At 40.5% G+C, this 22,809-nt stretch overlaps 1 protein-coding gene and 1 long non-coding RNA gene across 2 annotated transcripts in view; one reads left to right on the top strand and one right to left on the bottom strand.

The window, feature by feature from the left end:
* LOC143527817 (protein kinase C-binding protein NELL1-like) overlaps nucleotides 1-22,809 on the top strand; it is a 216,908-nt gene that overhangs the window by 170,694 nt on the left and 23,405 nt on the right. Inside the window, exon 14 of the mRNA XM_077023124.1 lies at nucleotides 2,457-2,579. Within this exon, the coding sequence (XP_076879239.1) occupies nucleotides 2,457-2,579 (123 nt within the window). The remainder of the gene's footprint in view (nucleotides 1-2,456; nucleotides 2,580-22,809) is intronic.
* LOC143527818 (uncharacterized) lies at nucleotides 283-22,347 on the bottom strand. The gene is made up of 3 exons (XR_013134278.1): nucleotides 22,136-22,347; nucleotides 480-534; nucleotides 283-378 (listed from the first exon to the last, which is right to left on the bottom strand). It is a non-coding gene; the product is annotated as an uncharacterized LOC143527818 (long non-coding RNA).

Raw genomic sequence — 22,809 nt, 5'->3', positions numbered from 1 at the left:
ACACTGACACAATTCAATTTAAAATTAAGAATGACACGTTATTTTATTAAGTAAACAATAAGGCATCAGTCTGTGACACTTCATAGTATGCATTATATTAAGCAAACAAAGACTACACATTGAAGGACTGCAAGGAGCTGATCACTACCTTGCAAAGCCATCTGGAGTTTGTACCATGAAGCTTAACAGAGAGGGAGGGCAAGAGGAACCGAAGGCGCCTTCATCACTTCACAAACCTGGCAGAAATGGTGCTGTGTGCTCCAGGCGTGGCCCCCACTGCTCATTCCTGGTGCCTCACAGCGGCTGTGTGCCTGCGGCAACACACATGCACGCTGACCCCCTCGTGTCCCTTTGAGAATCCATGTGATGTAGATGCTCCTGAAATGAATGGAAATGAAAAACAAGTAAACAAGTGCCTATGAAATTCATGTTCATTTTCTGTGAAGAATAAAAAATTATAAAATTAAAAATATACTGACATTGTACCCTCTCTGAGTCTTCGGGTACAACAAGATGATGCTCTGGACCTGTAGTCTGTTGATATAACATTGCGCATTTTATTTTGAGGCATGTTGATGATTATATTTCCTCTTATGAGCTGGTTCTAGCAGATGTGGTACATTAGTATATGAGTACATGCTTATACTTACTTATATGTTTGTGTGTGATGGGTAAAAACATGTGTGGATTGGAAAAGGCAGATTTGCTCTTTAGCTGTTGGAATGGTGCTGGTCATTGTCGTCACTACCATCATTGCCATTGTCACTGCTGTTATTGTCTTTCACGCACACATTCCTTCTCATGTCCTCTCAGGTAGAGCTGCAGTTCGCATGACTGCAGGTGAGCGAAAGGCAGTGAACCCGTCACAGGGATGGAACCTCTGTAATGTCAGGGCATCTGAAAGGGAAATTGCCTTTGGTCACCCCCTTAATCCTCACATCAGGTCCCAGTCGCCAGGGATCACGGTCAGCACAGTTTCTGCTGACCCGCCGCTGTTTGTGATTACGGCGGAGCTGACGAAGGCCTCCCCTCGCCTGCCCAATCACGCGCGCCGCCTACCTAACAGCCGCTGATGATCTGACATGAGCTCCAGACCCGGTCAGCACAAGGCCAGGCACTTCATGTCCATTAGCCGTGCCAAGGTCTGAATCCTCAGCCTACATCCAGGCTTATTTGGAGAGCAGAGCGGAATGAAATGCACAGTCTGAGTTCATGTATGGAGCTGGCTGCTGTCTCTCTGCTTCCTGCTTCCCCTGAACTCTCCAGGGCACCCTGTACTCTTTATGCATCTATAAGTGAGTTTGCCCTGCACGAATGAGCTCGGGCTTATCAGAGAGTATCGGAGAGGTTAGGGTTTATCACTGAGTATACCTACTATTATAGGTTAGGGATTATAGGATAGTATTGTCAGTGCCTACATATTAGTGCCTAAGGGTTTGGGTTAGGGTTATGTCAGTGAGTGCACCCTGTGCATATGGGTCAGCGTTGGTGTATGTCATTGAGTTTTTGTGCTGTGTGCTTGTAGTTCAGCAGGGAAAAGCTCATTCTGGGTTAAATATTCAAAACTGTCCATGTAGCAGGACTCTGTGCTGTTAACTCTGCTCGATTATGTGTGTCCATGTGGTCTTCTCGAAGAGATTCTCTCGCATGCTTTGCAATCTTATCCAGATTTTTTTTTTGCTTCTTCCTCTCTTTATGCCCAAGGACAAAATCCTTGAGAGGAAAAGGAAAAAGTGTTGAATAATGTGTTCAATTTGCTTAGGGGCTCAATAAGCACAACTCATTAATTAGGGAGGGGATGTATTAGTCATGATTAAGATGGCTTTTGCATATTGATGAACAATGTCCATGCTAATGAGCCCATTTACAGCATCTCTGAGTGGCTTGGGTCGACGGTAGGCAGCAGGGCGTGGGGCTGTTAGCCTTGTAGCGCACACTTATGTAAAACCTCACCTTCATATATTGATGATATCTTCATAACATTCCTTAGCACTAGAATGACTAAAGTAGCATGTGTTTTTGAGGGTGGAATCTCCTGCACGGACAAAGTAAACATGCAAACTATCCTCACCATAAAAACAAAGAAAGAACCTGATTAGAAGGAAAGCAAAAAACCACCTCACATGGGGGTCACCTGATGTTTGAGTACATTAAAACTAAATATCTTTTGAACTCATTTAAATTATTATTTTTATCTGTTACAAATCAATTAGCTGCCTCATCTATTCTAGCCAGGTCACTTTCTGCAGGGCTCCTTAAGGCCTGATCTAGCTGCTAGACTCAAAGGGTATAATCTGCTTGAATCAGGGTTAACATTTCCCACAGCATTCAGTCAGATTCCAAGACAATAGTGATGATTCAGTGTGTCACTGCAGAATGTATGGCAGAATATGTGTGTGTGTGTGTGTGTGTTTCTATATATAGAAACTCTAATACACTCTCTATTCCAACTACAGAGCATGATGAGTGTGCCAGTGGGCAGAGCTCATGTGATGAGAACGCCATCTGCACTAACACCATCCGTGGCCACCTGTGCACCTGTAAGCCGGGCTACGTGGGGAACGGCACCATCTGCAGAGGTAAGCTCTCAATCTTTACCCACGTGCCTTTCTTCCTGCCTTGTCTCGTACCTTCCCACAAAACACGCACACGTACACGCACACAGCTGGATCGGAGATGATGAGAATTGATTTTGGTTTGGCTTCTGCCGCTTTGCCTTCCTTCCTTGCCTCTGAGCTTCATGTGCTCTTGGCAGATAGGAGGAGGTGACTCAGTTTCGCTGTCCTCCGAGAGGCAATCACCTTGCCTGGCAGACGCCATTAGCTCTGGGAAAAGCCAGTGTCTGTTCTATTGAGCCCGGTGGGGGAGGCAGATGCTGGTTTGGAAAAGCTGAACAAAGTGCCTCCGTCCGGGGGAGGGCGGTCATGACTAGCCCATTCAGTTATGGTCGCATCTCCAGAGTGAGGGCAGGAAGCCATGAGAGGAGTCGTTACGAGACCCTCAGTCCACCGTATGGAGGTTGTAATGCACTTCACAAATTAGAAGTGTTTAATGTACAGCCCGGCTGAATCAGCAGCACAGCTTCAGTATGAAGTAAAAATGCCCAGTGCGTCAACCATGGTCGAATTACACAGTCCAGTGCGTTTGATGGGAATGTTTACTCTAGTGCTAACAGCCCAAGCCTCAGAGAACAGTGTCTCTCACATTCTCATACTTTGTCTTCTCTCTCTCTCTCTCTCTCTCTCTCTCTCTCTCTCTCTCTCTCTCTCTCTCTCTCTCTCTCTCTCTCTCTCCATTCTGTGCAGGCCTAGTATAAACAGATCAGTCTTTAATTAATTAATTTAGTAGGATGAGGAATTTTGTGGAATCCATACTATTAATTGATGCTGAATGCATTCTGCCAATCTGTGAGATGGGTGTGTGCGTGTGTATGTGCGTATGTGTGTGTGTGTGTGTGTGTGTGTGTGTGCGCATGCATGTGTGTTTGTATGCTAACTTGTGTGTGCACTGCACATCTAGTGTGTGTAAATACTAGTGCCGTTAATTCTAGGTGCCGCGATTAAAAGTCCTCACCAGGATTTTGCTCAGGCAAAATGACATTACATCTCAGCTTTTTTTCACCATTGTATATGCATGGTCCTTTCCAAACCACTGTATCTTTACAAAGGAATTTCAACACTGTACTGAATTAACCCCAATGAAATGCTCCCTCATTGAGGATGGCATACAGGCCTAAAGAAGCATGTCAGTCAGTAGACTACAGACGTGTGCAGTGCCAGGATAGACCAGACATAGATACGAATGCTCTCTGGACTGTAGATATTTTACATAAATATCTTTAAAAATTTAAAAGTCAAAAAGAAAAGATTAAATATTTTTAAGAAGTTATCTAACAAAAGGGAGTTCCATGGGGAACTCTTTCTTACAGAACATATTTCTGTATCAAGACAGTAGTATTGTGATGTGAAGGTGTTGACCTGTGCACAACTGAATGTAAAAAAAAAAACGGAGCAGAAATAAATTATGAATGAATGATTTTTTTCATTTTGTCACCTGTGCAAAACAAGTATAGCCTTATTTGAGCTATTACAAACTGTATTAAACTGTAAATGTACTGTAAGATTTAATTTAATATCAGATATTGAACCTGAAATAGCTGTTTAGTGTACTGCAGTTATCTGGCTATACCAGCAAAATATGTGAAATATTATCATCCTTTGTTGAGAGTGACTAAATCTTGATACACGCATCACTTTTATAAACAGAGTATATTAATTATGGTACATAAATGTTACCTTACCATACTTGAGTTCCCATGGTACACTATATTGCCAAAAATATTCACTCACCTTCTGTGACTCAAATATGATCTTAAGTGACATCCAATTTCTAATTCATAGTGTTCAATATGACGTTGGTCCACTCTTTGCAGCTCTATCAGCTTAAACTCTTCTGAGAAGGCTGTCCACAAGGTTTAGGAGTGTGTTTATGGGGATTTCTGACCGTTCTTCCAGAAGAGCATTTGTGAGGTCACACACTGATGTTAGACGAGAAGTCTCTCTTTTGGAATTGTCCAAAATGTCTTAGCACAGTTAAGAGCTAAGAGTAGCACAGCTCCTGATAAACAACCCAAACCATAATCCTGCCTCCACCAAACTTTACACTTGGCACAATGCAGTCAGACAAGTACTATTCTCCTGGCAACTGCCAAAACCAGACCTGTTCATCAGATTGCCAGATGGAGAAGCGCAACTCATCACTCCAGAGAGCGTGCCTCCACTGCTCTAGTCCAGTGGCGGTGGGCTTTACACCACTGTATCTGACGCTTTGCATAGCACTTGGTGATGTATGGCGTGGATGTAGCTGCTCGACCATGGAAACCCATTCCATGATGCTCTCTGTACACTGTTCTTGAGATAATCTGCAGGCCACAGGTAGTTTAGATGTCTGTAGTGATTGACTCTGAAGAAGTTGTGCTTCAGCATCCACTGATCCCGCTCCATCACTTTACGTGACCTACCACTTCGTGACTGAGTTGCTGTCATTTCCAAACACTTACATTTTCTTATAATACAGTTGACAGTTGGCTGTTAGGAGCGAGGAAATTTCATGACTGGATTTGTTGCACAGGTGGCATCCTATCACACTGGAGTACACTTTGGTGTAGGTGTAGGTGTTTAATTTTATACACCTGTGGCTATGGAAGTGATTGGAACACCTGATTCTGATCATTTAGATGGGTGAGCGAATACTTTTGGCAATATTGTGTATGTTCAGGGCGTCATGCTTTCATGGACTATGCAGGCAAGCCTCCGGAAAGCAGCGTTTGTCAAACCATAACTTCTTGTTTTATGTTTAATAAATCAATTATACCCCATTTCTGCTTCTTATCATTTTTACTTCTGCTCATTAAAAGTCGAAACAACCGTGAACGTACTGCTTTCAATGCGTGTACCACTGTGCTTAGTCTAAAAATTTCCATGTTGCAGTGCAGTTCCAGCTGTCAGTCAGAAAATGTCTGATAGCCTACATTAAGCTCGTCCAACTGCTGCTTATCACATTAAACACATTTTTGGTTGAACATGAAAATGAAATACACATATTAACATTCATATACTCATTGTTGTTGCTACAAAAGTAGCCACAATTGTTGCTGTGTTATTGCTCAGAAATGAATTTCTCTCTTTTTTTTTTTTTGCTGTTTACAGAGATTACATTTACACTTCTGTGTGGTTGGTTTGGTAGGCTTTGTCATTTTTGTAGCCTTTACCTAGGCTTCCTCACCCTGAATATACCAAAACATCAAGCATCACCCCTGGTCCTTGGTCAAATGACAGGTAATGCTTCACTTAGAAACCCAACTGGCAGGGTTGTTTATCATCCTAAAGGAGTGCTCCTCTATTAACCCTCAAATTATTATTATTATTACTATTATTTTTATTAAGTACTCACATGAGTTTAAAGTAAACACAGTGTTGTTTAGTTTTAGAGATTCACTTAAAAATTACTATTTGGTATTAGGCCCTGTGAAGTCTGAAGTCTGTGAGTGACTCATTTTGGACACACACACACACAAAAAAAATAATTTAAATTTTTTTTTTTTTTTTAGGTATTGCACTGCAGCATTGTGGAGTGTCTGCAGAAGCTAAGCATTGTCCTGAATTATCAGGGAGGAAGCACATGCAAACCTCTGCATTACGGCAGTGAACACAGAGCAGCTCTGTTGTCTTTTAATTTGTTGCTAATTGGTAGGCTAGTGTGTAGCACAAGGCTTCACCCATCAGCTTCCTTTAAGATGAAAAATGCCCAGCACCCTGTAGTTTGTTAGAGGAAAGCTGAGAAGATTTGTTACATCCAGCAGTAGTATATTGATTCTCATGAATCTTTGACTGTAATTATGTGAAGTGGCCCCCTCCTTTTGTGTTGACCATGTGTGCAGGCATGAGACATCCTCTGAATAGGACGTGATGGTGGGTTAAGGGAGAAACAATACATTTACACAGTGAGCTGCGGTCTCATGCTGGGGAATGAGGAGCCAGAGTGTAATTACCCCCACCCCCCCTCTCTATCATACACACATACACACACTTTCTCTGCCTGCCTCTTTTGCACCTCTTCTCTATCTCATGAGATAAGAAAATGAAGCAGCTCAAATATTCCTTATGGATCTGAGAGGTGATTAAGATGTACGAGACAATCATGAAGCACAGCCTATGTGTGAGGTAGACTAGTAGTCTATAAGTAAGTAAGACTAGTAGTCTATATGTGAGGAAGACTAGTAGTCTATGGGTGCATCTTAATTCAGGGGCTGCAGCCCACGAAGTGCGCATTTGTAGGCCGGTTACGTCACTGCGCCGCGCCGAAGGCTGTCCCAATTCATGGGCTCCTTCTTATGCGGCCGACGAATGTAGCCTTCAAAACCCCAAAAACGAAGGATGCATCTGAGTATCCTTCACGTCCCACCATATCCCAGGATTCATTGCTCTATGAACAATAAACAGGCGACATGGCGGAGTCTAGTGTACGGGCCGAAGAATTTTAATATGGAAATTTATACTGCAATGAGATGCTAAATAACATGCCAATTATTAATGATATTGCAGGTAAACCTGTGCTTTGAGTATTTACTAAAGTGTAACGTTTTTAAAAATCAAAACAGAAAAAATGTGGTTTCTGGCTCCATTTTGTAGGACAGCTCGCTAACACGTATGTAATGGGGCAGAGCGGTGCATGGTCACGCAAACATACGTCTTCGTTGCGAAGACTAGACTGTCTCATTTAACAGCCGTGAGATGCAGCCTATCCGGCCTTCGAAGTGTGTGGCCTCCGTGGGCTGCGGTCTACATAGGCTGCAGCCCCTGAATTGAGATACACAGTATAAGTGAAGAGGACTAGTAGTCTATTTGTGGGTAAAGCTTACAAACTACATTTAAGAGTGTAGAAATCTAAGAGTGTAAACTCACCGGCCACTTTATTAGGTACACCTGTCCAACTGCTCATTATTGCAAATGCTGAATCAGCCAATTACATGGTAGAAACTCAATGCATTTAGTCATGCAGTCATGGCCAAGATGATCTACTACAGTTAAAACTGAGCATCAGAATGGGGAAGAAAAGGAGATACTTGTCGCTGCGGAAGCAAAAGTCCAGGGGGTGGAGCTGGATCTAGATCCAACTCCTCCCACCATCGTGTTTTCATTGGTCTGAAGTAATTGCACTACGCAGAGTTGTATCAGATCAGCCATTCCAAATCACTGTTGCCGTCCTACATTACTATTCTTATTTACTCACTTACGTTCATTTGTGAACAATCACAAATGTGAAAGTTCATAATAAACCAATTTTCATCTTGCTAATGTTAGTAACTAGTTTCCTTTGGTGATCATACAAAATCTGACTGTTTCTGTTTGCACGAACAACCACTGTTAAGTTTATCCAATCAAGGTGTGATGGTAAAAACTGATGTTAGAAGATGAGCGGTTAGCTAAACAGAATACAGTTGTATTAAATACTTATGTATGTTGTGTTCTTCATATTAGACATAAACTGTTAAATTAATTAGTGTTTGCTGTAGTTACTTATAATTTGTAATGGTTGTGCTCAGGCCCGTTGACAGTCTTGCTAGGGCCCGGGACAAGAAAGTCTAATGTGCCCCCCCCCCCCCCCCCCCCCCCCCCCCCGGCGCACGTCATTTGAATTTCGTCATTTGACAATATAGCCACACATCAAAGCTGTTTCTGACAGCTGACTGTTTATATACTTGACGCGTCGCGAGCGGTGCGAGGGTTCGCGCGAAAATGACGTAATCGCAGTGGCACCGACCGTGTGCGAGGGCCTCGCGCGCTGTCCATGCGAGGTCGTGCACCTCTTGACTTTTGTAACTTCGCGCGCGACGCGCTTCAGCGCAATGAACAAAGTCATGTTTGCAGGGTTTATACACCTTTATAATGTGGAATTAAAGCACTTGTACTTCACTTTAAAGGTCAATTTCAATATTTTCCAACACGTTAAACTTAATTGAGTTAAATATTTATACATTTACTCGAAATAATTCGCTTTTTATCACATTATTTAATGGTTATTTTCAAAACGCCCAATCTTAACGTCTTCACGAGAACTGTTCAGTCAGACAGCTATTTGTTGTGAAACAAAGTAGTTACTTTCAAGCATTTTCAAGTACTTTATCCTAAATTCCAGCACTTTTCAAATCTGGAACACAATGCAACATTAAAATTCGTCACGTAAATGTTTTCCTTTCTTTTCTGCGCTCCAGATTTCTGTATTTACTTTAACTATCCACCACTGTATTTCCCGTTGTTGTGCGGGTACCAGCCAGTTACGGTCGGTGCTGGATCAAACCATTTTCCAGTGGGATGCGGGGGTGTATGCACTTAATGGAAAATATGCAGATAGGTTAAAAAACATATATTTTAGCCATTGAGTTTATTTTGAGTACAGAATTTTATATTAATGAAAGATTTCAAGATTATTTAAAAATTATAGACTTTAAATAAAAAATAAATTGCTGGGCTCTTTGATGGCCCCCCCTGGCCCTGGGGCCCGGGACAACAGACCCGGTTGTCCCCCCCTGTCGACGGGGCTGGTTGTGCTGTTCGGTACCGCATGGACACGTCGAGGGGGATTGTTATTCAGTAGTGCGTGCATGTAACGGCCATGATCCTCATTAACCAGTTCACTGAAAAACTTCACAACAACTAATATAATGCTATTTATATTTTTCCATCCATCTATAGATGCATATCACAGTTTTGAAAAAAGGACAGACGCTTTCAGTTGTGCAGTGCACTACATGTTGTAGTAAATACCACTGTCCATTCTGCACACCTGAAGTGTACCGTCCTAACGAAAAAAGTATTTTTATTAAAGGTAAAAAAATGAAATAGTACATATTTAAGAAATGTACTGTCCTGTATTATGTTGGCAATCACAGATCATTATTCCTGTCCACTTTTACGTTTTCTTGTAAACTTAAAAAAACAAATAACATTTAAAGAACATTTTGATCTCTAAATGGTAGCAGTCTTAAGGGTGAATTCATTGGATTTATATTTCCTGGTCGGAAAACGTAAGTGACATATAGGAGGAGTTGGATTAGATGCAGCTCCGCCCGTACCCTGGACTGACCAAAAGAAACTATGGATGGTGGGAGGAGTTGGATCTAGATCCAGTTCCACCCCCTGGACTTTTGCTTCTGCAGCGACGGGTACTTGAACGTGACATGTTGTTGGTGCCAGACGGGCTGGTCTGCGTATTTCAGAACCTGCTGATATACTGGGATTTTCATGCACAACCATCTCTAGGGTTTACAGAGAATGGTCTAAAAAAAAAAATATCCAGTCAGCGGCAGTTCGGTTGGTGCAAATGTCTTGTTGATGCCAGATGTCAGAGGAGGTTTGAGCTGATAGAATGGCAACAGTAACTCAAATAATGTTACAACCAAAGCATGCAGAAGAGCATCTCTGAATGCACAACATGTCGAACCTTGAGGTGGATGGGCTACAGCAGCAGAAGACCACACTGGGTGCCACTCCTATCAGCTAAGAACAGGAAACTGAGGCTACAATTCACACAAGCTAACCAAAATTGGACAATAGAAGATTGGAAAAACACTGCCTGGTCTATTGAGTCTCAATTTCTACTGCAACATTCAGATGGTAGGGTCAGAATTTGGTGCCAACAACATGAAATTGATCCATCCTGCCTTGTATCAATGGTCCAGGCTGGCGGTGGTGGTACAATGGTGTGGGGGACACTTTGGACCTATTAGTACCAATTGAGCATTGTGTTAACACCACAGTCTACCTGAGTATTGTTGCTGACCATGTCCATCCCTTTATAACCACAGTGTACCCATCTGATGATGGCTACTTCCATCAGGAAGTACTGAATACTATGTCATAAAGCGTGAATCATCTCAGACTGGTTTCTTGAACACAACAATGAGTTCACTGTACTCAAATGACCTCCACAGTCACCAGATCTCAGTCCAATAGAGCACAAGAGCACCTTTGGGGTGTGGTGGAATGGGAGATTCGCATCATGGATGTGCAGCCAACAAATCTGGAGCAACTGTGTGATGCTATTCAATGTTTTCAGTACCTTGTTGAATCTATGCCACGAAGGATTAAGGCAGTTCTGAAGGCAAAAGGGGGGCGAACCCAGTACAGGTGTACCTAATAAAGTGGCCGGTGAGTGTATATTTGACTGAGGCAAGAATCTCTAAGAGTGAACTGTGAATTACTGCAGGTCTTCAGTTGTATATGCAGTTCCTTATAGTAATCACTCTTGGTCATGAAAATAGAAATGCATTTTTTGTTCCTGAAAATGTTACATTAATATCTGTCAGGTGAGTAGTTCATCTGGACTGATATAATGCTGAACAGAATAAGTGCTATTCTACAGGGACCTCTGTGTCTCCTGTGTGCCAAGATGAACCAGTTATAACCCAGCCAAAGATTATGGAAGCTTCTGTTAAATCATGAAACACAGTGAACCAAACCTAACTGCAAATCGTTTGTCAGGTGTAGAGTAAGACTGCTTAACCTTATTAAAAGTCTTTCGTTGAACTTAGTTTGCATATCAAGGGCAGTTTAACGAGATAGACGTTTAGCAAGTCTAGAAATGGAGCTTGAAAAACAGAACTACTGTGTATCATTAGCCTATGAGCAGCAATATGGAACCTCTCTGTAAATGGGCAGCAGCATTCAGCACCGAAGGTGTTAGAACATTAGAAGATCTGTAATGTTAATTTTTGCTTAAGGCTTGGTGGGATGAAGGTGGCTTTTAAGGGGGATTAGGGGATAGGTCTTTTTTCATGTTTTTCACAGAGAAATTACAGCTTTTGTTTTCTCTGGACAAATGGTTCATATAACAGCTTGCATCTCATTAGAGCCCCATAATAGATTATGTAAGAAGTGAGATATGTCTGAATATTTTTAAGATTTTGAGATTTAATTAAAGAAGCCTCCTGGAAGATTATTAAATGGTAAAAAATAAGCTTTTTTTTCCCTTCAATTTACTTATTTATTTTTGTGATAAGGGCAATGATTCCAAAGTCAGGTCTGATGGATGTTGGGTACTGGATAGAGGGAAGAATATGGACATTCTAGCCTGGTATTTTGTTCATTGTATGTTCAGGTCATGCACAGCCTGTGTCTGAGATGGGTGAGTGTGTAGGGAAGTTTACTTACTCAACTGTCTCACATCTCCCATATAACACAAGGCGGCTTTGCTCAAGCATCCTTTTTTCATTCTAACCAAATTCTGATCAGTAGCTATAGACACTGTTGAAGTCTAAACATATTTTATTTTATGCAAATTGTTCTCTAATCCAGTTCTATAGTTCCTTTTTTGACAAATACAAAATACTATTGATTTTAAGTAAAATGTATATTTTAAATACATTGATATCAACAAGGAACATAAAACTATACAATAGCTTATTGACCATTAATTCTAATAAATTCTGAAACCAGCACATCTAGGAAGCACAGAGCCGACTGTTACACCAGAAACTCAGCCTTGCATACAACTCCGTAACAGCAGGGCATCATCACTTTCAGAGTGGAGTGTGCCAAAACAAAGTTGTTTTTAGTCATCAGATAATATTGAAGCAGCGTGAAAAGTTTTGAGTGTTTGAGAGTCGTGCAGTTGTGGTTTTCTGACCGGCCGAAGGCTGTCTGTGCGATGAAAGATTCATCGTACTGAGTCAGAGATATATGGCCTTTGCAGGGCAAAGCTAGGCACACGGCTGTCTCCTCTTCTACTGAACTCATGGGTTTTTTGGGCTGTGATGTGCAGCACACCATGGGAGCCATGGAGAATCAGGTAACAATAGGCCACCAGAGGGGACTGCTGGAAATAGCATCAGAATAATAGTGTTTTAAAAAGCCTGTGTCATGTTTTCTGCCCATTATATATGGTCTAGGTTTTGTTCAGATTTGTTGTAATTCAGTGAACTAAAGATTTTAAACAGTACATTGTGTTCATACTTACAGTATCAAATGCATTTTAATTTTCCATGTTCTATTATAGTAAACAATAAATCAGTAAACATGCCATAGTATTTTCATTAGCATCCATAGCAACCATAATAGTGCTTATTGTATTAGCATCAGCATCCATAGCAAACACAGTATCATTTGGTGCACATTCAGTACTGTCAAAGCCATACAGGAACCCTGATGTAATGACAGGAATCTGCACTATTTCATCTATCTCTAATGTAGGACTTTGCTTTGGGTAAAAAAGGTCAGTGGAAATGCTGTACGATGAAAGCCATTTTTCCACTATAATTATTGGAGGTTTATCCTAGTCATTAAAGTAAATATAACCAGCTGTGTAATGTAAATATACTGTAAATGGAGAGGGAACATCATTACTATATTAACTTACAAATGTGTGAGGCTCTTATCATAATGAGATACACTTTACCAGTGACCTCATTAAAGACGTGTTTTGTCCTTTTGCAGATATGTAGTCATCATCATTATCATCATCCTCCTGTTCCTTCTCATCATCATCATGAACTTTAGAAAGTAGAAAGTGCTTTACATATAATGGATTATAATGTTTAGTTGATATGGTACAACAATGAGATAGCATTGCTACAAATCATGAAAAATAATTTAAAACAGACCATTTAAAACAGACCCAGTGAGTATGTGTGAACTAGGTTAAAACATTAATCTTTAATCTCGAATTTAAAACACTTATAGAGTATGCCTACCTAATTTTCTAATATTCCTAATATTCTCCACTAATATTCTCCACATAAATTAAGATATATGCAAGAAAAGACCTTCTACCAGCTAACCTGCCCCTGATCGAGAGAATAAGTGTATGGACCTGTGTGAGCTCTCATAGGCATTTGCTCTTAGGAGTGAGGCGCAGTTTCACACTCCGTCTACACCAAACTTCAAAAGATCAGCCTCAAGTAGCTCCTTGACTTTACAATTTTAATAATCGAAAACTGTAATGTTTTCCTACTGTTACTGCACTAGCTAGTGCAGAGTGAGAGACTGGGAGCTTGAGAATGTCCTACCCATTTACAGTCACTTATTTTGGCACGTAACTCAGTCTTGCTATCAAATTAAGTCCACATTATATACATAATTGGCCCAAAGTGAGCAGGCTAACATTCCAGGCTAACTGATATGTAGTCTCTCCTTACTATGTCACATTACTTTAAATGATTCTTTACTACACTTTTTACTGGAAAAAAACTTTTTGTTTGGCTTATCTCCTTGAGTCTTCATAGCCTAAAAGAGGTGATACTCTGACTTCTTTCAGAGTCTTTTAGAAATATTTTTGCAGCACTGAAAGTTCTGGCATGGACATGGGACAGTTCCATTTAAGTGCAGAAGACATGCCTCATGGCGTTGGTGCTGTGTGGGTGAATGACAGCCACTGGAGTGTGAGGCAGTGGGGCCTTTTGTGCCCATCCTGTGTCTGTCCACAAAAGCGTCAACCAGAACGGCTCATCTCATGCCACATTGATCCCCCACCCCCACCCCTCCACTGCCAGTTCCTTCTTGCAGACACACATGTGCGCACACACCACAGACGCAGAGAGGGAATGTGCATTAGTGCCTGTGTCTGATCGGGCCAATGAGATTTGGTGTGGAAGCTCAAGTGACAGACTTTCCTATCTCTGTTCTTGAGGGATTGGATGGAGAGTACATGAGAATTGCACAAATTGTCATGTTCAAGTTCAATTCATAGATAAATGGGCCAATTTTTCCTTCTTGAGCCGTCATATTTGTGTGATAATGACATCATGTCACTCTTTTGTCCACATACTACAGTATAATTTCTCAGAGGGAAATTGTACATTGCCAGCACAGCACAGCTAGACTGTCCTAGAGAAAGTTTTACCACACAAATCTCGGCTCAAATGAGCATGGCACACTGTTTAGCTTGGTGTACTTCAGACAGGCATTTACGTGACTGACATTTGCTTTTATGTCATATAGAAAGCTGAAGTTGTAAAGTAATCATTGAAGTTTCAGAAACCCGAGGACATGCTATTATGGCCACTTGGTTCTCAGCAGACTGTAAATGGCCCCATGTGGATGTATTGTATGGGCAAATGGCTCCTTTCTGAGGGAACTAATATTCACTCTGACGTGGTCATTGAGTTGAAATGCTGATGAACTCCTGCTGTTGCTCGATGAGCTGCAAGGTGTAGTCTATCTGTCACTTCACTACACTTACAAAGGTCAATGAGTGTGTGTTTGTGAGTGTGTTTGTGTGTGAGACAGTGCATGTGTGTCTGTTCCACCTCGAGTGCACTTTTAAGAATCAGCCAAATATCTTTAATTGTGAAACTAAGAAAAACATGTTCCCAAACAGGTTCTAGCCTCTCTAGCCAGCAGTTAGAAAAATATTGTGTGCGTGTGTGTGTGTGTGCGCGTGTGTGTGTGCGTGTGTGTGTCATACAGTGTTTCAGGTCAGAATCTCTTTTCATGACATGCTTTGCTGAACTTAACAAATATTTGATTACTCGTTTGCATTAGATATACAAAAAAGCTGTTTTATTTCTTTGTACTTTATATGGTATTGGATTAAGACAGACTGCAAAGGGAGTTTTGGAATAATTTTCGTCCTGCCGAGCCCTCGTTTTAATGGCTGCATCAAGAAACCCACAACCCACTTAGACCTCTTGTATAAAATGGAGCCTGTGTTTGATTCCAGATTTTACTCATGTAGTCTCATGTTATCTAAAGAACACAGTCATAAAGCTCTAAGGTAATTTAAGATTTATATGCTGGACACTTCATGTCCAGCACAGCTGGCTGAACTGCCACTGCCTCCTACAGCAGGTGTGCTCAAGTCAAAATATTCTTACAGAAATTAATGATGTTTTGGGATTCATTGAAAATGTTCCTTTTGTTTTGTCTAAAAAAGCAGGACACCATGGCATTTTTTTGTAAACATAAACTAAAATTTAACGTACCACACATTAACATCACACACACACACACACACACACACACACACACACAAACATACACATACCTATACACACAGTTATTACATGTTTATCAAAACATTACATGGCCTGTAATGTTGTGTGAACTGTTGTCTTCACCATAAACGGCCTTTTTTAAACTCCGTACAAATCCATGCAGTCATTATTTCACAGCCCATTCCTAGCAGTGACAATGTTGGAGGGAAGGATGAAAAAGCTTGCTAGCCATTATTTAAATGACCCTTTGATGTTTTTGCCATTACAACCAATGAGTGCATTTATGCTAATCTCTTCATTATCCTTATCCTGTCTTATTTTCATGGATTTATTGTTGTTTATATATCTTTCTTATTTCCTCATCCTGTCTACTGATTCCATTTGTTTATCCAATTTCTCAATTGTTTTGCCATAGTGAGATGCATCACATTATGAGATTGTATCATTGTAACATTACTAAACAGAGGTGTAGCACCACATCGTGTTGCTGTCTTATCTTACTGCACATCTCAGGCACAGTAGTTTGACCAAGGCCTACACCCCATGCCTCACCCTCCTCCCAAGACGATAAAGAAAACATACATATTTCTTTGAGTTGGTTGGTATTAAGGGTTAAACATCAGAAAATGAAGAGCTGCCTTCTTCCTTCAGTGACTGCAGATGCTTTGGGAATAGTGTGTGTTACAAGTTCATTTGGTTATGACATCAGAAACATGGTCTTTTATATTAACTAATGATTCTGTGCTGCACTGAAGCAAATTAACATGCTACTTTATCCACTTAAAAATTATTTTTGTAAATGACCACAGATGTAGTGTCACGTTGAGCTCCCCGACCCCTCCGTTTGGGCGTGTGTCTGCGTCTGAGTCTGTGTATCTCCGTGGGTGCGGTTACGTCTTGTGATAATCCGTCTCACCTGTAGCTCGTCTCGTCATCACTTGAGGTTTATGTGGTCTGTCTATTTAATGTGCGTTCGCGCAGTGTCCTGTGCTCGTCGTTGTCTGAGTCAAACGTATCTGTGTTTGTTTGCTGTTCAACGTGCGCTATCTGCGCTATTTGTTCTATTGTTATTAAAAGTTGCGTCCGTCAAAAGCAAGGATTCTGTCTCGTCCTTCGCCGCGCTCCAGGCGTGACGTAGCTAATCATTGGTTATCTTATGTTAACCACAGCATATTTCCTGTTTAGCGCAGTCTTGCCTGCCAACAATGCCAATAAAAATATATATAACTCTTTCTTCCACTGTTTCCAGTTGATAATTTCTTCAGTTAATCCCAATAATCATACGGTTGCAAATCAAATGAGTGCTCGGTTTCTGCGTGTACTACATCATACTACAGAGATAAAAATATAAAGAATTAGACTTTTTAGGATTCAGTAGCAGAGCAATACCTGGTGCAGATTACAAGTTGGTCTAAAACAGTGTACGTACCAGAGCATATTCCATAATTGATTCCGTGTGATTGTGTTAGATTTCATCTGACCTCACACGCACACATACTCACAATATATTACACACTTATCTTTTCCAACTGAAAAGCCAGATATTCTTAACCATTGTTCTTATATCAGTTTATTACATTTATACTTTTAGTACATTTATATATTGCGTTTCATTCTTTTACTTAACCATTTTATTTTTAAGTATAATTGTAATTCATTTTCAGTTCCACTGAAGTATTATATTCATGTTATGCTGCATAAATTCATAATGTAACTATATAAATGTTTAACTGACAAGGCCTGACCTGCATACATTTTACTGTGTGAGGTCCCACTTCTGTTTATGCATCCCTGCCCAGACAGCCCCAGCCTTTCAGAGCTGGTCCCACTGCCAGCATATCACCCCCCAGCTGTAGGGGTGTGTGGGGCAAGGGCCCATTTTACATGTTACTTCTGCTGCTTCAGTTCAGGTCAAAGGCAGGTCAGTCACGTACTGTCGGGATGTTTAAAGGAGGTTAAAGGAAAACACTCATGATATCTGGTCAACAGTTAATGTGCTTCCCACAAATGTTCCTGATGTCCCTGGGGCCAAATACAGGCCAAAATAATTGTACACATTTTAAGTGTAAATCTAATAGCCTTATTTATAAATAAATAATCTATAATTAATGCAAATTGTACACACTTAAAAATTGTTTATGATAGAACTATTCTGAAAACAGGTTTGAATTCAGTACGGTGGGAAAATGACATTATCTTATATGCTAGCTAACTATGCTAAACACAGATAAGCATTTGAAGCACAGAGGGGAAACCCGAACATTGGCATGTTCTTCATGTTCTTCACATGTTCTTCGTGTTGCCATGCAATTTGTAACAGTCCAGATCACTTATTATTCCATGTTTGCCTTTATTATGCAGTTCTTTTAGGAGTCACAACAAACACATTGTTGTGTTACTAATTAACTGCTCAACTCACACACACACACACACACACACACACACACACACACACACACACACACTTATCTCTCACAATGTTTGTGGATATTGGTTGTGATTTAGCATGTTCGCTTTTTCCCCCATTTTTTTATAATCTGGGGTGGGGGGTATTGAGACGAGGCCTTTTTCACAGCCTAATGTTGTGGTAATGCTATGAGCACAATTCAGGTTTATTTATTTATTTAAAAGAAATTGGTCACAAATGTCTGCACTTAACTTTTTTGTTTGTTTGTTTTGAGAAATCATGATCTTGGTCTAATTTTAAACCAGCTCTCAATTACTGTAACTGCTCTCTAGTCAACACACATACATTATTCAATAGATCTGCATGCAGGAGGATCAAACTAATTTTGCGGTTAGGCAGGGGGTCGAGGGGAAAAAATGAAAGGAAGAAATATGCAGATAAACAGAACTTTTCATGGAAGACACCACCTGGTGTTATCCTGTGATAACAAAGTACAAGAATTATGAACCAAGATGAATTTATTTCTGAGGTTGTTAGAGGGCCCCTTGTCCATGGAAGGCCCTAGGCAGTCATGTCCACCGTTACCCACTGATGGATTAATTTTTATGTTCATTTGTAATTCTTTGTCTGAAAGTCTTTGTAACACCTAAACTAGAGTTACAAGGATGATCTTCATAATAGTGATTCAGCCAAAATGATTTCTCACTTGTTATCATGCCATTAAGGAGCGAACAGATTCTGAACTCCCACAGTGTGGACTACACTGGACTACTTAATATATTTCAGTGTAATGGATTAACTGAACCTTTTTCAATTAAATGGACTAACTGTACCCTCAAGCCCCTCAAATGTGACTTTCTGCTTTCTTATCTTTAATGATTTGTGTAGTTTTCTTAACTAAATGCCTTACACCTAATCTATGCAAGGCTTTTTTATGCAGGTGCAGAAGTTAATTGTCAGAAATGAAAAGGTGCGTGGTTTTTGATAAGCAAGACTGGGGAAACTCAGTCTACTTCAAGTAAATGCTGGATAACAACACTTTAGAGCACTGATTGATGTGCTGTCTTTGACAAAAGGAGGGATTTACTTTGCTCTGTAAATCTGATTGGTTTCTGTGCAAAGCTGTGAAAACCTATCACCTTTTGCTCTACCACATTTCTTTCTGAGGATGATTTTATGCCCAGATGTCATTACAGAGCTGTCCGGAAAAGGCAAGAATAAGTAGCCGCTCAGCTTAGGGCTGGGAGGGTGTCGTGACCACGTTCAATAGTCAAAGGTGCAGGAGTGAAATTCAGACCCATAGGGTTTGCATCAGAGCATGAGGGAGGGCTTCACTCAGCTTGAGTCCTGTGTAGCGGCTAGATGTGTAAAGGGAAATGTTCCCCATTCACCTTTGTCTTGTGTTAGAAGTAGGGGTGACCTGCAATAGTCGCTGATTCGACTATAGTCCACTATACCCCCTAGTCGACTATGAACGTCATAGTCGAATGTACCATTCTAACTACATGGGGGTGTCCAAGGATGCAGCTAAGCATTAGTTGTTACATGAAATGTCTTTGTTTTCATTATATATAATCATCTTAATTTCTGTTATTATAAATATTATAAAATGATGTTTGCGCATAAACAATAGGCATCTTCCTTACTACACATTAATAAATCACACCCTGCAGTTGCACAATCCAAATGAGCAGAGCTGCTGAACACGCTACAGAATAGGAAGCATCTGCCGAGATTATAATGGCTACTAAAAAACTTCAAAAGTATTTTGAAAAGATAAAGATGAATAAATTAAAGTGCAAGTTATGTTATCAACGTCTTTCATTTCGCACGACAACAACCAACATGGCATACCATTTAAAACGCGTAAGGCGAAAAAAAAAGTTAGCCGTTTGGTGTCTCGGTCAGTGACAGTGTTTCGGTCGTGTCATCTCGTCTCGTCGCGGTGCGTCTCGGCAAGTAGGCCTATAAACATTTTTTGTTGTTTGCTTTTAAACCCCGTTACTTTAACCTTTCCTTATATATTTTTTTGCTGTTGTGTGGCAAATTTTTTTTATTTTCAGGCAGGCATATTTTATTAAAAATATTTTTGACATTTTGCACAGTGCCTGTCTGACAGTTCCATATGCGCAATGCGCACTGACGGTTAATGTTCTCTAACGTTTCATAAAAAAATAAATAAGTAAATAAATAAAAGCTGAATAAAGCCAACCTACCGTGTTTATTCATTTATCTGAGTGTTTTAGGTTTTTACTTCGAAGAGGAAAAAAGTCCTGAATGAGAACGGGATCCCGTTTAAGGTGCTCTAAATAAAAAATATAAAAATGAATCCGATTTGACTATTAGTCGACTAAAGGGGAAAGCTGACGAATCAGATTCGACTATGAAAATCCTTAGTTGAATACACCCCTAGTTAGAAGCAGTCTGGTTCATCGGGGCTTTTGCTGAGATTTCTGCACAAGTTGTAGGTAGTTGACATTTTTTTTGCTGCAGTTTTACAACAGCGGATGGGGTTCTATTATATAACTTACCAACAAATGTCAGTGATATTAAGGTTGTTTTCAGTTCATCCCAGTTGATTTGTGTAAAAAATGACTCCCTGCAAGTTTTGGAGAATTGATTTTTATATATTTATTTATTTCTTCCCTTAGGACTGCCGTGAAGCCTCTTGCCCCAAGACCATTAGTGTGCCCGTAATAAAGCAGTAATTATAGAAGCAGCTAAATTGAGTCAATATAACTGTAATTAATATCAATATGTGCAGTTTATTAGTATAGAAGCAATCACGCTGCTAATTAGGACTTCATAGAAGTGTTGAAAGAGGGGACCCAGACAAATTAATGGCACTAATGGCTTTTGGTTTTGCACTGTGAATTTAAAGTATTAGCAGGTAGTGAGCTGTTAACATTTGTGATGCTTTTACATCACTGCAGTAGGGGTAGAAATGCCTTTGCCAATACCACACCAGGGTTGGGGGGATCCAAAACTATTCCATCTCCAACTTTGCAGGTTGGCCATAATTTTTCCCAAACTCAGGTTAATCTTAGAATCTCCGGGCTTTTAAATGCTGAAAGAAGCGTACTAGTCGCGCTGAGGAACTCATTCATTATGTTTTGGCTTTCAGTTGCATTGGCTTTGCCTCCCTTATTTGTCTCTGCCTACATTAGTTATTAGGACTTCAGCTTGCAAATTGTTTGAGGTTGTCAACCACTATACTGTGTTATGTGATTTAAATTGTTTTAGTCATTGTAATTTGTTACAGTCCAGCAGGAATACTGCAGCATTAATTCCTGCACTGTTGCATCACCTTGTGTCTGCTTTGTGCTGCTCTGTTCTACTCCAAGAATTGTTCGTACCTGGAGTTGTATCTCTAGACTCTGCTCTCATATCTGTATTGTCGAGAATAGAACCAGTCACACTGGCCCCAAGGCCTTTAACCGTGGTTCATAGCTTAAGAGTCAGGCTACACTCCTGTCCCCCTGTGCACACATTCTCTTGACATCTTTGTTCTTTCTCCCTTATTCCTCCCACTCCTCCCATTCGCTCTTTCATCGCGTCCCTTCTCTGTATGAAAGAGCAGCGCGTGTTGTATATCTGACCAACTGATTTTTCTCCTTCTTGAAATTTCAGTAGAAGAAAAGCAGAGATCAGCAATCATAGCAATCAGCCTCTACCCGGAGACCCACACAAAAGCCCAGAATGCTAATAGATATGGATTTCTCCCCATCAGTCCTCAGTAAATCTGTGTAAATTGCTGTGGTAATTTAGACTTTTACACTGAAATTTGGTCGCTTGTAATTCAGTCGTCACTTAATTCAGACTCCCTCAGAGTCCTTAATACTGCTATGTATCTCACAGCAGTAGGCAAGGCAAGTTTATTTATGTAGCACCTTTTATACACCAGGGTCATTCAGAGGGCTTTAGGCTTTGGGCCAAAGTTCACTTCCTGCAAAAAACAGGAATGCTGCTCCATGTTTTCAAACCTTTAGTGTTTGAATGTGAACACTATCCCCTTGCCATTGAATAGCAAAATGGTTCATACACACACATATACACGATCATGCATGCACACTGTCTGTTGACTGAATACAGATCTGTCCTCCTGTGTCAGAGAGCACTGATGTGTTCTCGCTACAGTGCTGTGATGGTAGGTGTGCTGGCTTCTAAACTACATCATTTCCGGACTCTAAATAATGGTCATCATTGATTGACAGTGTTTGTAATATAATCATTCTTACCTGGAGTTGATAAATGGTATAGTCCAGACCTTGTTGGAATCCTAAAACCTCCAGCCAGAATTATTTCCCACAAATGTACCAGACTATGGCCATTTTACAAAACACACGCAAACTTCACAAACAAAATCATCTGTTCAGATCATGAGGAAAATGTACCATTAAGAACCTAAAATATAGACATGAAGTGATGAAAAGTGTTGAAAAGATCTCGATTGTCACCAAATCGTGGCAGCAGACTCTGACATCACGAGGGCGAGGGTCATTCTGCAGTGCTGGCCTGGTCCCCCTCAGGACTTCCCTCCTCAGTTCTGATACAACGGGGAGCCAATACACTGCCTGGTTTCACTATGGCTACGAACCATGGCTACAATGACTGCACTTCATTCAGCGGTCTGTTTAAACATTCTGAGAAGGAATATTTCTTCACATAGATAGATAAAAGATAAAACTTCTTTCAGTTGTCAAAGGAAGTTCTAACTAAGGCTTTGGAAATACCATGCATATTAGACGTTTGTGGCATTTCATGGGTGTTTGCGCACTCAGGGAATTTTAAAAGAGAGAGAGGGAGAGAGCGAATGCAGATTTATGATCATAATAGCTCAGGGTGAACAGTGTATGTCTACAGTTCTTTCACTAATAACTCCTTGATAATAAGAGCTTTTATTTATTTAATA

This window comes from Brachyhypopomus gauderio, chromosome 12, assembly GCF_052324685.1.
Source record: "Brachyhypopomus gauderio isolate BG-103 chromosome 12, BGAUD_0.2, whole genome shotgun sequence".
NCBI lineage: Eukaryota > Metazoa > Chordata > Actinopteri > Gymnotiformes > Hypopomidae > Brachyhypopomus > Brachyhypopomus gauderio.
This window is presented reverse-complemented; position numbering and strand designations above follow the sequence as displayed.